At 37.6% G+C, this 13,331-nt stretch overlaps 1 protein-coding gene across 1 annotated transcript in view; it reads left to right on the top strand.

Moving 5' to 3' along the window:
• LOC123231463 (regulator of G protein signaling 7 binding protein) overlaps positions 1 to 1,379 on the top strand; it is a 127,653-nt gene extending 126,274 nt beyond the window's left edge. The window contains exon 6 of the mRNA XM_044657720.1: positions 1,162 to 1,379. Within this exon, the coding sequence (XP_044513655.1) occupies positions 1,162 to 1,253 (92 nt within the window). The 3' untranslated portion in view covers positions 1,254 to 1,379. The remainder of the gene's footprint in view (positions 1 to 1,161) is intronic.
• Positions 1,380 to 13,331: the final 11,952 nt, after the last annotated feature.

Genomic DNA, 13,331 nt, shown 5'->3' with positions numbered 1-13,331 from the left:
AAGAGGAGAAAGAAGCTGAAATATTAGCATACTTGCAAATGATACAGTTTCTTAAAGATTGCCTTGTAATGGAGGCAGCTGGGTAGTTTAGTGTATTGAGAGCCAGGCTTGGAGACCAGAGATCCTGAGTTCAAATCTGGTCTCAGACACTTCCTAGCTGTGCGCCCCTGGGCAAGTCACTTAACCCCCCTTGCCTAGCTCTTACTGCTCTTCTGCCTTGGAACCAATACATGGTATTGATTCTAAGGCCCAAGGTAAGGGTTGGATTAAAAAAAAAAAATTGCCTGGAAAAAATAAACTAAAACTTCTTGGTCAAAGGATAATAGATTATTATTTTTTTCTTAGAGCCATTTCATAGGAAAGCAATTCATTATGTATTTAAGTGTATTCAATTAGCAAAGAACTAACTGGTCACTAAGGGGAGGGGGTGTTCATCAGTTGTGGACAAATCTTGGTTTATGCTGTGATAGAGCACCATCGCCATAAGAAATGGCAAAAGGATTGGGTTCAGAAAAACTTAGGAAGTATCATGTAAAGTAATGCAAGATGGAGTGAGTAAGTGAAGTTAACAAACATTTATTAAGTTAGTACTCAGTCAATTACTTAGTCAAATAGTCAATTAGTCAATTACTTAGTCAAATAGTCAATTACTCTGCCAAGTACTGGCCATATAAAGACAGGCAGAAAAGTAACCCTTGCTCTCAAGGAGCTCACATTCTAATGAAGGAGACAACATGCGAACAACCAAATACATACAAGCTATATACAGGGTAAATTGGAAGTTATCTCAGAGGGAAGGCAGCAGAGAAAATGATGCAGCAATATTGCAAAGACAAACAATTTTGAAATATTTAAGATCTCTGGTCAATGCAATGAGAAAATTCTAAAAAGCTCATAACAAATTGATTATGTTAACTCATCTCTTGACAGAGAGGTGATGGGCTCAAAGTGCAGGATGAAACAGAAATTTCTGGCTATGGAAAATGTTAGAATTTGTTTTGATTGACTAGGCATGTTTGTTACAAGAATTTCACTTTGATTTTCCTTTTTTTATTTCCATAGGATGTAGAAGGGAGAAAAAATAGATGTTTATTAACCAAAAAATAAAATTAAAATGTAAAAAAATAAGTGTATTCATGGATATATTTTTCCTCATTACAGATGACAGCAGCCTCCTGAACCTGACTCCTTATCCACTAGTTAGAAGACGGAAGAGAAGATTCTTTGGTCTATGCTGCCTCATCTCAAGCTAGACAATGTCCCACAAAACTCCCCCATGAAAGCCAGAACATCAAAAAAATAGATGTCATTTGCTCTCCAGATGGATAAACCACACAGTTATTGGTTATTGACTATGTTTTCTATACTTCCCTCTTAATTTTTTTCCTTCCCTGTTCAAAAGTTTTACACATTAATTACTGTCTAGAACCAGAGAGAGAACAGATTCAAAATGGAGGATGTTTGTAAAAGGATTTTTTAGATGACCTAGTGCATGTCTGCTCTAAACCATACAATGACTAGATGCAAGAATTATGATTTTAAAGTTATTCTAAGTTTTTTATGTATTGTATAAATTTCAAATGATTTCATGTACAGTAGCATAATTATAGCTCTTACTAGTCTCATGTTAATACTTCATCATATATGAAAAGAGTCTTTAAACATAGAAATCTATTTAAAATTACAAAACCGTGTTCGAGGTCAACGTTATTAAATCACTAGAAGTAATATTGTTAAGAAAACCTATACTGACTCCTCTCCTATTGCTTTCTCTGCTGTCATTCATGTCTAGTCTTCCACTCTGTCAGAATTTATCCAAGAGCTTCAAAATACAAATATCTTAATTTGTAATGCTAAAAAAATATATGGAGGCTATTAAAAATTTGTAAATACACAATAATCCTGATATCTTCGTACAATGCATATGAGCATATGAGTAACTAATTTCCTTTTGATCCAATGATGTCTTTTTTCAATTTCTTGGAGAATGACATAATCCAGTTAGGAAATGATGTAGTCAACTATACAATTACCCTCAAATATAAAATGCAGTTATTATCACATTTCATTTTAATTGAAATTTGAAGCATGGTGTCTGCACATCAGCATAGTGTTAACTCTTATAGGGCATGCTGGAATTAGCTCAGATTGTAAAATATTTAACATTTTACATTGTTAATAAAAATTTTTTTAGTTAAGCAAAGACTGTTTTATTTTAGATGACTATGGAGATAAAAAATCCCCTGACTCTGCTTAGTGAGTGGTCATATCATTAACAAATGCACATGGGATTTGAAGTCAGAGGAATCAGATTCATACCCTGACTCTACTGCTTACTCTTCTGGTGACTGACCTTGGGCAAGTCAGTTAACATCTTTAGACCTCAGTTTCCTCATCTGTAAAATTGGAGAGGAAGTGATAGACTATATGACTTTCTAGCTGATTGGTACTTTCCAGCTAGTTGGTCCTTTCCAGATCTTTCATCTATGATTTAATTATTCTATAAACTTTTGGAAAGAAAGGAAGAATGAAGCAGTATTATGAGATAGGGACGGGGAAATTTTTCTGAACCTCCTCCCCATTATCACAGTTTGAATTCTACCATTTTTCACTGATTTTTTTGGCCCAGTTCCCAGAAAAAAAAAATCCCATTGAATTAAAATATCAGGCCCTTTTTGCCTTCAGTTCCTTATTTTCTGGGTTTGGAAATTTTTAAAAGAGGCAGGAAATTTAGACAAGAGGCAACATTGTTTACCATTATATAGGAATGGCATTGCTCCATCATTGTGAAGAACTAGAATCATATACCACATTTTCCAAGATAGTCACCGTTCTAACCCTGTGCTTCTCTCTGTCTCTATCTCTGTCTCTCTCCCTCTGTCTCTCTCTGTCTCTGTCTCTGTCTCTGTGTGTCTTTCTCTCTTGTCTCTTTCTGCCTCTCTCTGTCTCTGTCTCTCTCTGTCTCTCTCTCCACCCCCTCTCTCTCAATTGAAGTTTTGTTGCTAGTTTTTGTTTCTTTATGTAGTCTTTTCCTGTATGTACCACACCATCTTTAGAATTCTCTCTGGTAACCATGAAAAATAGTTAAGCAAAACCAAATGGCACAACATTTCATACTCATCATCTCCTACTTTCTCTATGAGAAATAGGAATTAGGTTTCACTATCTTCTTTCCAGTACCCTTTATTTCCAACCCTATAGCTTGTTATTGTGTACCTAGGTCTTTGTTCCTCCACAGAAGTCTTCCATGGACTCAGGGTAGTGTAAAGTTGATCCTGCAGGTTATACCAAAGGAGTAAGCCTTTCTGTATGTCTGTTGAGCCTGACTATGTGTCTATTGAGCCTGACTATGTGTTTATTATGTAAGGATGATCCAAATCCACTTTGAAGAGCTCTATAAACAGTGACTGACCACCAGGTAATAAATTTGGTTTTTTGGTCAAACTATATTGGTCTGAACATAGACTGTTCTCTCATATTATTAGATCACTGAAAAGAAAATCATGTGTAAGTATAGGGACTGGCCCTGTGATTTCATTGGTATAAGGAGCTCCTAGTGAGCTACTTTCTTTTACCAACCCAATTGGTACCTCTTCTGCCACTTATAGTCAAGAGAATTTCGTGGAGAACTGTGGGCCAGAGGAATGACTCAAACCCAGGTCTCCCTGTGTTCAAAGCCTACTGCTATAAAGTATACAGTAAAAAATAACCCTATAACTTTATGCAAGTTGTTAGTGATTTCCAACTATTATTTAGTAAATGGAGTTATTTGACATCATTAGAGGTTAAGTGACTTGGGTCAGAGACCAGTTTTAAGCCTAGGTATTCCTTTTTTTCTTTTTGTTTGGATTCCCCCCAGTCCCCGATTATATACAGAAATATAACATTCATTTTCTGAAATTTTGCAATCCAAATCCTTTCCCTCACTCAATTTCTGCCTTACCCCCTCACTGAAATGGCAAGCATCTGTTAAACCCAGGTAGTCTTGAAATTAACCTCAGTACTCTGGCCACTGCAATAGTACCTCTATAACACAAGATTACTGCTTAAAATACATTGGCCTACTTGGGACAACCAGTTTTTTTTTTCCAAAAAAACAAATAAATGAGTATATGTAGGGCAGCAGACATGGTAGATTAAAGGTAAGCACTTTAGAATAGTAAGCAAAGGAATTTGGACTTTTCTGCTTTGGAGGAGACTGACTGGTGAATATTTAACTTACTTCAAAAAAAGAGAAAAGAAAAGAAAAATATACCCAACTCCCTTTTATGTTTAGACTGAATTATTAACATTTTTTTCCATTACTTACGTCTAGTCGAACAGCAAAACAACACATTATGCCCTGATTTGTAGCATTTGCCAATCCCAGGTTGTCAATAGTAACACTGAAAATTCAACAACCAGTTCTTGAAAGCCAGTCTCTCTTGCTCTTTCTATCACCATACTTGCTCTGACTCCACTGTTAAGGCAACCCCAAAGTCACAAAGTTTGGACATCTTACTACTCCATTCAATTCTGTCACTCTGCTGCCTTGCTCTCCATTCCCCAACTTCTTCCTCCTCTTGGGGACACTGAATTCCAGGGAACTCAGCAGCTGTGAGAAGCAGTCTCAGGATCACTGCCCTGCCAATGGGAAGTGGAGATGGAGCAACTTCTTTGAAGAGGAAAATAACTTTAAGAGTCTATCTACAGCTAGCATCCTTCTTTGTCCTGGGTAATACAGAACCATTAGGGGCATTAAAGAGATGGCTCCTCTCTCTAGGGGACTCCCAGCAGAAAAGTGATGGGCACTTGCTTGAAGGGTGTAAATTGAGGAATTGACTTCCCTTATAAGAAGATCCAGACAGTTTCTTTCAATCTGTGTCTCCTATTGGGAAGCTATAGCCATGACTTCTCTTAGCCTCAGTAAAAAGGTTCAAATTTGGTCTATGTAGGATCATGATTAATTAGGGGCCATATGCAGTTTATAAATCAAACTTAGGAATAAAATGTGGGTATAAAGATCACTATGGTATCTTTCTTACAAATCCAGGTTTTTATACTAATGATAAGGATAGTCAAGGCAAGTCAGCAAGATATTAAGTACTACTTCTGGTGAGACAAAGGAAGGCAAAAAAATAGTCTCTGCTCTCAAAGGACTCATAGCATACAATCAATTATATACTAATAAGATATTCAGCAAATAATGGAGATAAATTTTAGGAAAAAAACATTTTATAGAAGGTAGAATTTTAAGTAAGACTTGGAGGAAGACAGGGAATCCCGGGAGAGGGAAGCCAATGACAAAGCACAAAGCCAGAAGATGTGGAAGCAGGAAGCAGCTCCAGGATCACTGATCTGCCCATGGGAAGTAGAGATGGAGCAACCTCTTTGAAGAGGAAAACATCCAAGGATTCTACCTCCCCCTTGCATTCTTTTCTGGCCTGGGTAATACAAAACCATTAGTAGGTGAATTAATATCCAACAATTCCAAATATTAATTTTATAAAGTTTATTAATAATCACTTGAAGTAGAAAAAATAAAAAGGAAATAGAAATAAAAAAACCTAATTATTTAACAAAATTAAGACTATGTGACTAAGTTCTCCTTGCCTGTTTAAAAAGCCCACTCCACCAAAGCACTGACAAGAAGACAAGAGAGCGAGAAGCAGGGCTACACCAAATTTATATCCTCCCTACGTTGGAATGTAAAGTGAAGAGAGGGGTGCTAGGAATTGTAGTTTTTAGGGTAACAGATTCTAATTACACATAGGCTTAGAGAGATGGCCCCTCTCTCTGGGAAACTATTCATATTCAAGGAATGGCAAAGAGACAAGTGTCATTGGATCACAGATATGTGGGAATGGTGTGTAAGAAGACCTGTTGGAAGCAAATTTCTTTCTCTATTATGTCACCTTTTTAAACATCATTTCTCAGTGACCTGGAGGTCAAAGACCACTGAGTAAATTCAGGTATAGATAAGCCCTTAGGGAAAGAAAGTTAAATAACTAAGGAACCAACAAGACAGGAAACTGATTCCATAGGTACTGCCCCGCTGGGCAGCCCAGGCAAATTAAGAAACTATGGTTGGTTCCTGAGATGTGCCATGTGAGAGCTAATGGGTGGAGAAAAGAGCTTGTAAATGGAGACCAGGGGGTCTTTGGGGTCTTCCGGCTGGAGCGTGAAGAGTTGAAGGAACCATCATTGTCAGAGTTAGCCACCAGGCTCATCATGGTGGCCAATAGATTAGAAAGCTAAGTATCTCTCTACCTCTTTCCTACCTTTCTCTTTCTTTACTACTACTACTATTACTTAATAAATATAAAAATAATATATAAAAATAAAATATAAAATATAAAAATATATAATAAATATAAAGTATAAATATAAATAAATAATAAAATTATTAAGCTGCTATCAGCCTCCTAATTTTAATTATTACAGACTGGAAAGGTAAGAAGGGCTTTAAAAGTCAAGCCAAGTTAAAACCAGTGGAAATACGCATCAGACAATGGCTGGGGGAGCTTGGGGGATGAAGGGGAAAGTAAGAGCATGAATTATGTAACCATGTTAACTTTTCTAAAAAATAAATATTAATAAATGTTTAAAAAAAAGAAAAGGCAAGCCATTTGATATAGGTTATATATGTGCATTCATGCAAAAAATTTCCATATTAGTCATGTTACAAAAGAAAACAGTCCAAAAAAACTCCACAAGACATAATAATGTAAAACCCAGTGGAATTGCTCATCAGTTCTGGGAGCGGAGAGGGAGACAACATGAAACATATAACTTTGTAAAACTCATGTGTAAATTTGTTATTGGAATAAAATAAAGATAAAATTTTTAAATATTTTTTAAAAACATGAGAAAAAAAAGTCCAGCCAAACAGAGTATTTTCCATTTTATCCTGGAGTTACTAGGGAACCACTGGTGTTTTATTGAAGGGAAGTGAGAGTGTGAGGGTAACATGGTTAGACTTATACTTTAGGAAGATCAGTGTGACAGGCAGGGTCAGAATATATATGACAAATATTCCAAAGGCAACAGATTAGATATGGGGTTGAGAGAGAATGAGGAGTCGAGTATGACATTGAGGTTACAAGCCCGGGTGACTCAGAGGATGATGATACTCAGCAAAAATAAGGAAATTAGGAAAAGGAGCTATTTGGGGAGAAAGAGAATAATGAATTCAGTTTTGGACATGTTGAATTTAAGATGTTTATGATATCTAATAATCTAGTGGAGATGCAAAACAAGGTCAAGAGAGTGAGTGAGGCTGGATAAATAGATCTGAGAATCGCCTGCATAGAGATGATCATTGATCTAAAGAAGCTAATGAGATCACCAAGCAAAATAGTATAGAGAAAAAAGAAGAGGGTCCTGAACAGAGTTTTGGAGGATACCCACACTCAGTAGGCACAATCTAAAATGAAAATCCAGCAAAGGAAGCTAACTAAGTATGGGCAGTCAGACAGGTGGGAGAAGAAATAGAAAATGTGAAAACTTAGAGAGAAGAGAATATCAAGGAGAAAAAGAGGATCAACAATGTCAAAGGGGCAGAGAGGTCAAGAATAATGAGGACTGAAAAAAGGCCATTAGATTTGACAACAAAGAGATTATTAGTAACTTGGGGGGTAGCAGTTCCAATTGAATGATAAGGTTAGAAGCCAGAATGCAAAGTTAGGAAGAATAAAAGAAAAGAAAGTGGAGTACCTTGTGGTAGACCACCTTCTCAAGAAGTAGAACCACAAAAGATAGGAGAAATATGATGATAGCTAGTGGGGATGATTGAGTAAAGCGAGTATTGTTGTTTGTTTGTTTGTTTGTTTGTTTGTTTTTTAAATGGGGAAGACAGACATGTTTGTAGGCAATAATGAAGACAGGGAAAGACTGAAGTGAGAAAGAGGGCAATTTGTTGAAGAAGGCACAGAATGGAATAACTTGTATGTGCAGAAGAGGTTGTAGAAGGAGAAAGGCCACTTCTTTATGTGAGAGGGATGAAGGAAGAGATAGATAGCATCAGAAGCCAGCTGAATGATGTGAGATAAGAGAGAGATGATGAAATTCTCATCAAATAGCTTCAAGTTTTTCAATAAAATGTGAAGATTCTTATCAGAGAGAATAAGTGGAAGAGGAGCCATGGGAGTTTTGAGGAGGGATAGGAACTAAATTTGTGATTGATTTCATTAGTATAGAGAAAGGAAAGAAGAAATAAATATTTATTAAATGACTACTACATGCCAGACCCTGTGCTAAAAGCTTTATAAGTAACTCACTTGAGCTCACAACAACCCCTGGGAGGCAGGTGCTATTATTATCCTCATTTTACAGATGGGGAAACTGAAGAAAATAGAAGTTATGTGACTGTCCCAGAATCATACAGCTAGTAAGTATTTAAGGCTGGAAGAGGTCTTCTTGGCTTAAAGGCCAACTAATCATCCACTTAAAGATATTTAACGTTTTTATAGCTCTTTCCCTGCTTTTTTCTACAAAACAATTAAGATATTTTCTCCTTTGATCTTCTCAACAGCCATAGGGGTAGATGTTTTTATTCTCTCCATTTTACAGACTGAGGTTCAGAGAGATCAAGTGACTTCCCCACAATTATCCAGCTAGTAAATGATTGAGGTAGGATTTAAGCCCAGGCCCTACTGCCTTATCAGTCTTTGAGTTTGCTTGGACCATGTCATGCCAGCATTATTTAAAAATTATTTTGATATTATTCAGAGGCTCCATTGCGGTTCCAGGCTTCAAGCAATATTATGACATAAAGTCAAAGCATATCTTTAGCATTGCCATCTTTCCCTTCTCAGCCCTCTAAATTCCCAAGGTAGGATGCAGTCTTATTCTCTCTCACTTTCCATAGGATTCTTTAAAGAGAAGACATCATTTGACTGAGCCCTGCTGGCATGACTTCAGATCCAGATGCCAATTTCCTCCGCTTTGCATCTGCTGCTCTGCCTGGTTTCAAGTCTGGGGAAAAAAAGGTGCCCCTGAGCCTTGGATCCCCAAGTGACTTATCTCCCCTGCACCTTTTCTGCCTTCTTTTGTGCGCTGTCTTTCCCTTTATATTATAAGCTTTTTGAGGGCAGAAACTTTCTTTTTAAAAATTATTATTAATCATTATATCCTCCTTGCTTAATACAGTGCCTGAATCATAGTGAGTACTTAATAAATATTCATTGGATTGGATTCTGTTCCTTAAAAGACCTGTTCATCTGCATCAGAAATTGATATGATTTTATCAGTGAGAAAGACATTAGAGAAGATATATTACCATCTATTTTGCTCCTGTGCCCTAAGGAAACTAAGGACCACGGGACCTTTCCAATTTATTTGACAGCTGAAACTTTCTCCATATATTGTGTATATCCATTAGAAAGTGAGCTTCTTGAGAACAGAGATTTTGCTATTTTTCCATTTGTATTCTCAGAGCTTGGCACAGCACTTTGCATATAACAAGTGATTAACAAATGCTTCTTCATTCATCTACCTAAAACAGTTCAATTCCACAAATATTTATTAAGAATCAAGGAGGGCAACTGAGTGGCTCAGTGGATTGAGAGCCAGACACAGAGATGGGAGGACCTGGGTTCAAATTTGACCTCAAACCCTTTCTAGCTGTGTGACCCTGGGCAAGTCACTTAACTCCCACTGCCTAGCTCTTACCACTCTTCTGCCTTAGAACTAATATATGGTATTGATTCTAAGACAGAAAGTAAGAGGTTTTTTTTTTTGTTTTTGTTTTTTTTTTAAATCGATAAAAAGAGGGCAGCTAGGAAGCTCAATGGATTGAGAGCCAGTTCTGGCAATGGGAGATCCTTTATTCAAATGCGACCTCAGACACACCTTAGCTGTGTGACCCTGGATAAGTCATTTAACCTTCATTGGCTAGTTCTGCCTTTGCACCAATGTAGTGTCAACCTGAAATCTGGAGACCTCCAAGTCTGGCCCTTTCCCCTGAGAACTCACCCCGAGGGAAGTCCCAGGCTTAGCCATTCCAGACAGAACAATTGACCTTAAAGTAGACCTAAATCAAATGTTAAGCACCCTTTTGTCCTGGTAGTTCTCCCATTATATTAAAGTCCTCTCCCAGGTAGCCCAGCCCTTTTGCTTCTGTTGTAAAGCATCAGCCTCTCCCTGACAATCCTGTCTTGGACTTCTCATTTCCTTACAGCCCTGGTAATGCCACTCAATCATACTTCCCTGTCCTTAGTCCCCCAAATGGTATATAAGTTCCCCAAGTTTTATTGTTCTTTGGAGAATCATCTAGCTGGTGCATTCTCCCAGGGTTAGTCCCCAGAGCCCCAGGGGGTTGACTCTGAGTAGTTTTTGGTTCTTGGCTCTGTGACAGCAGCTGATTACTAGACCTATCTCTTTAAAGACTTGGTTTTTCTGACTACTTCAGTGGTTCTGTGTCATTCCAAGTTAACAAGAGGCTTGTAAAAAATCAAGCCATTCCCCATTTGATAAATGGGCAAGGGACATGAATCGGCAATTTTCAGATAAAAAAATAAAAACTATCAATAAACACTTGAGAAAGCTAAATCTCTTATAATTAGAGAAATGCAGATCAAAACAACTCTGAGATACCATCTCATGCCTAGCAGATTAGCTAACATGACAGCAAAGGAAAGTAATAAATATTGGAGGGGATGTGGCAAAATTGGGACTTGATTCTAAGATGGAAGGTAAGTGTTTAAAAAAAAGAATCAAGAAACAACATATGTTGTACCACTCCTATTTAGCCATTTCCTTTACAAAATCCTGCTTTTGAGCACATAGTTAAGTTTAAATTTGACTGGATTTTACTCATTTTGAGTGTGAGGATATAAAATAAGGATAGATAGATGGCCTCTCAGGTTCCTTCCAGCTCTAACCATAATTCCCCTGTAGAGAAAGTTTATGAACTGGACCTGTTCTTTAATTGATATAGGGAACTCCTGGAGGAGGAATTTCATTTTACTAGTGCATCTAATGTGCTTCTCATGGCCTAAAACACTTGAGGGAAAATCTAAAATTTCTTTAGTAAGCCATTTGGGTCTTCAATCTCCCTATACACTATAAGAAGACTCTCTTTGACAATGCTGCCATCTACTGAGGAATTAACAACGACAACCAAAACAAAATAAAACCCAGGGGGAAATGGTGGTGAAAGAAGAGGTCTACAACTAGTTCGTTTTTTATGCCAAACATTTTAAAGCAAGATTGGCAATGACACCACCCTGAAGACTGAAATCATGCCCATCCATTTCTTAATTTTATAAGGAAGGTTTTAAGCAAATGTCAAAAATATATGATTGTGCTCTTGAGGTTCCTCCTAACCTGGCCCCATCCTATCTTTCCAGTCTTCTTACATCTAATTCCTCACTTGTCTCCCCAAGTACTCTGTGGTCTCATGACATTGTCCTCCTTGCTATTCCTTCCACATAATACTCCATCTCTTGACCTTGAGCATTTTCACTGACTGATTTCATGCCTGGAACCCTTTTCCTCCTCATTTCTGCCTTCTGTTTCTCTAGCTTCCTTCATGTATCATCTAAAGTCCCACATTTTCTCTAAGAAGTATTTCCCTGTATTTCTTTATTTAGTCTCTTCCCCTGAGAATACCTCCAATTTATCTTGTGTATCTCTTGTTTGTACATAATTGGTTTCATGTTGTCTCCTCCATTAAATTCTGAACTCCTTGAGAACAAGGACTATCTTTTGCCTTTTTTGTAACCCTAGTACTTAGCATAGTGCCTGGTACATGTCGTTATACAATTGTTTCAGTAATGACCCCATTTGGAATTTGGACCCTGACTTTTCAGGTCCCCATTTGGAGTTTTCTTGGAAAAAATACTGAAGTAGTTTGTTATTTCTTTCTCGGGCTCATTTTATAAATGAGGAAACTGAGGCAAACAGGGTTAAGTGCTTTATCCAGGACTGCACAACTATTAAATGTCTGAGGCCAGATTGGAACTTAAATCTTCCTGCCTCTGTGATTGATGCTCTATCCATTGTACCACCTAGTTGTCCATATGGTACATAGTCAGCACTTAAATAAATGCTCCTTGACTGACCACTGACCCTCCATCCAGTTTAGCTTCTACAGTCAACGTCCAATGAATGAACTCCACACTTGTGGAGATGCAACCTGATTCCTGCTTCTGCAGATGCTTCAACTCCTGACTCCCTCAAACCAAAGCTCCTGAAAACCTGGAAAAGAAGACTCTCATCCTCATAGTTCTTGCATTGCTAAATGGCTCAAAAATCAGAAACATATTATTTTATCGGTGTAAATGACAATACCATCTGCTTTGCTGCTGCATCCTAATAGAGAAAGGGAAAGAGGAAAAGGAGGGAAAAAACATTTATATAGCAGCTAATACATGTCAGACACTATGCTAAATGCTTTACAAATGAGGTCTCCATTTTGATATAAAAGTCTAGACTTGTGGGAAGCCGTTCGATGTATTAAAGACTTTGGAGAAATAGGATCAAATTTAGGGCCTGTTATCTGGATTCCCTACGTGACCAATCCAGATTGAGGCAGTCTTTGTGTTTGGTTCTGGTCACCTGGGCCCCGAAAAGCTCTGGTACCAGCAGGTAGGTTAATCCAAAATCAACTTGATTCCTCCAAGAGGCTATTAGGAGTCATTTAGAGAAACAGAGTCTGTAACAGATATTTTATCTGGATCCCATTACAAAATCATCGGCAAGTAAAACTGTGTGTATGATTTTTCTGCACTGCATGTCAGGAATGCAAACAGAATGGGCCATCTAAGATAAAAATCTGAGGCTCCTCTTTTGACTCAGTTTTGATCCCCACCTTTCTTAGAACTCCTATTGGAAAACTTTGAAGTGGCTGACCAGCATCTACTGAGTTAATGATTCCTCTCCTTGATAATTAAGAAGCCTGAACCCTAACAAACATTACTTAAGATAAGTCTGCATACTTAGATAAGTATGGCGCTTTTAGTCTTGACTTTATTTGTCCAGGTGCCTATAATCCTGGAAGACAGAACTCAATAAGTGAGCATCTCCATAAAAATATTTCCTCTCCCAGAATTATCCCTACTAATTGATGGTCAGAATTTGGCCATTGTCTTGGTACTTATACCTTTACTCTTTAGACTTTAATGGATTATGTATGATCTGTTACCCCTTCATAACTGTGACTCTTTCTTTGTGTTCTTTGTTTGAAATCAGTATATAATAAACTCCCAAGCCCAAAGAATTTGGAACAGCATGGGCTAACCACTAGTCTGGCTGTTCTCATTTTTCTTTTTCCTGTCTTATCAATCTGACGCCGTAAACGCCACTCAGAACCCACATTTTTATCATATAGGAGGCTGGCCCCCTTTATA

This window comes from Gracilinanus agilis, chromosome 1 (genome assembly GCF_016433145.1).
Source record: "Gracilinanus agilis isolate LMUSP501 chromosome 1, AgileGrace, whole genome shotgun sequence".
Lineage (NCBI taxonomy): Eukaryota > Metazoa > Chordata > Mammalia > Didelphimorphia > Didelphidae > Gracilinanus > Gracilinanus agilis.
This window is presented reverse-complemented; position numbering and strand designations above follow the sequence as displayed.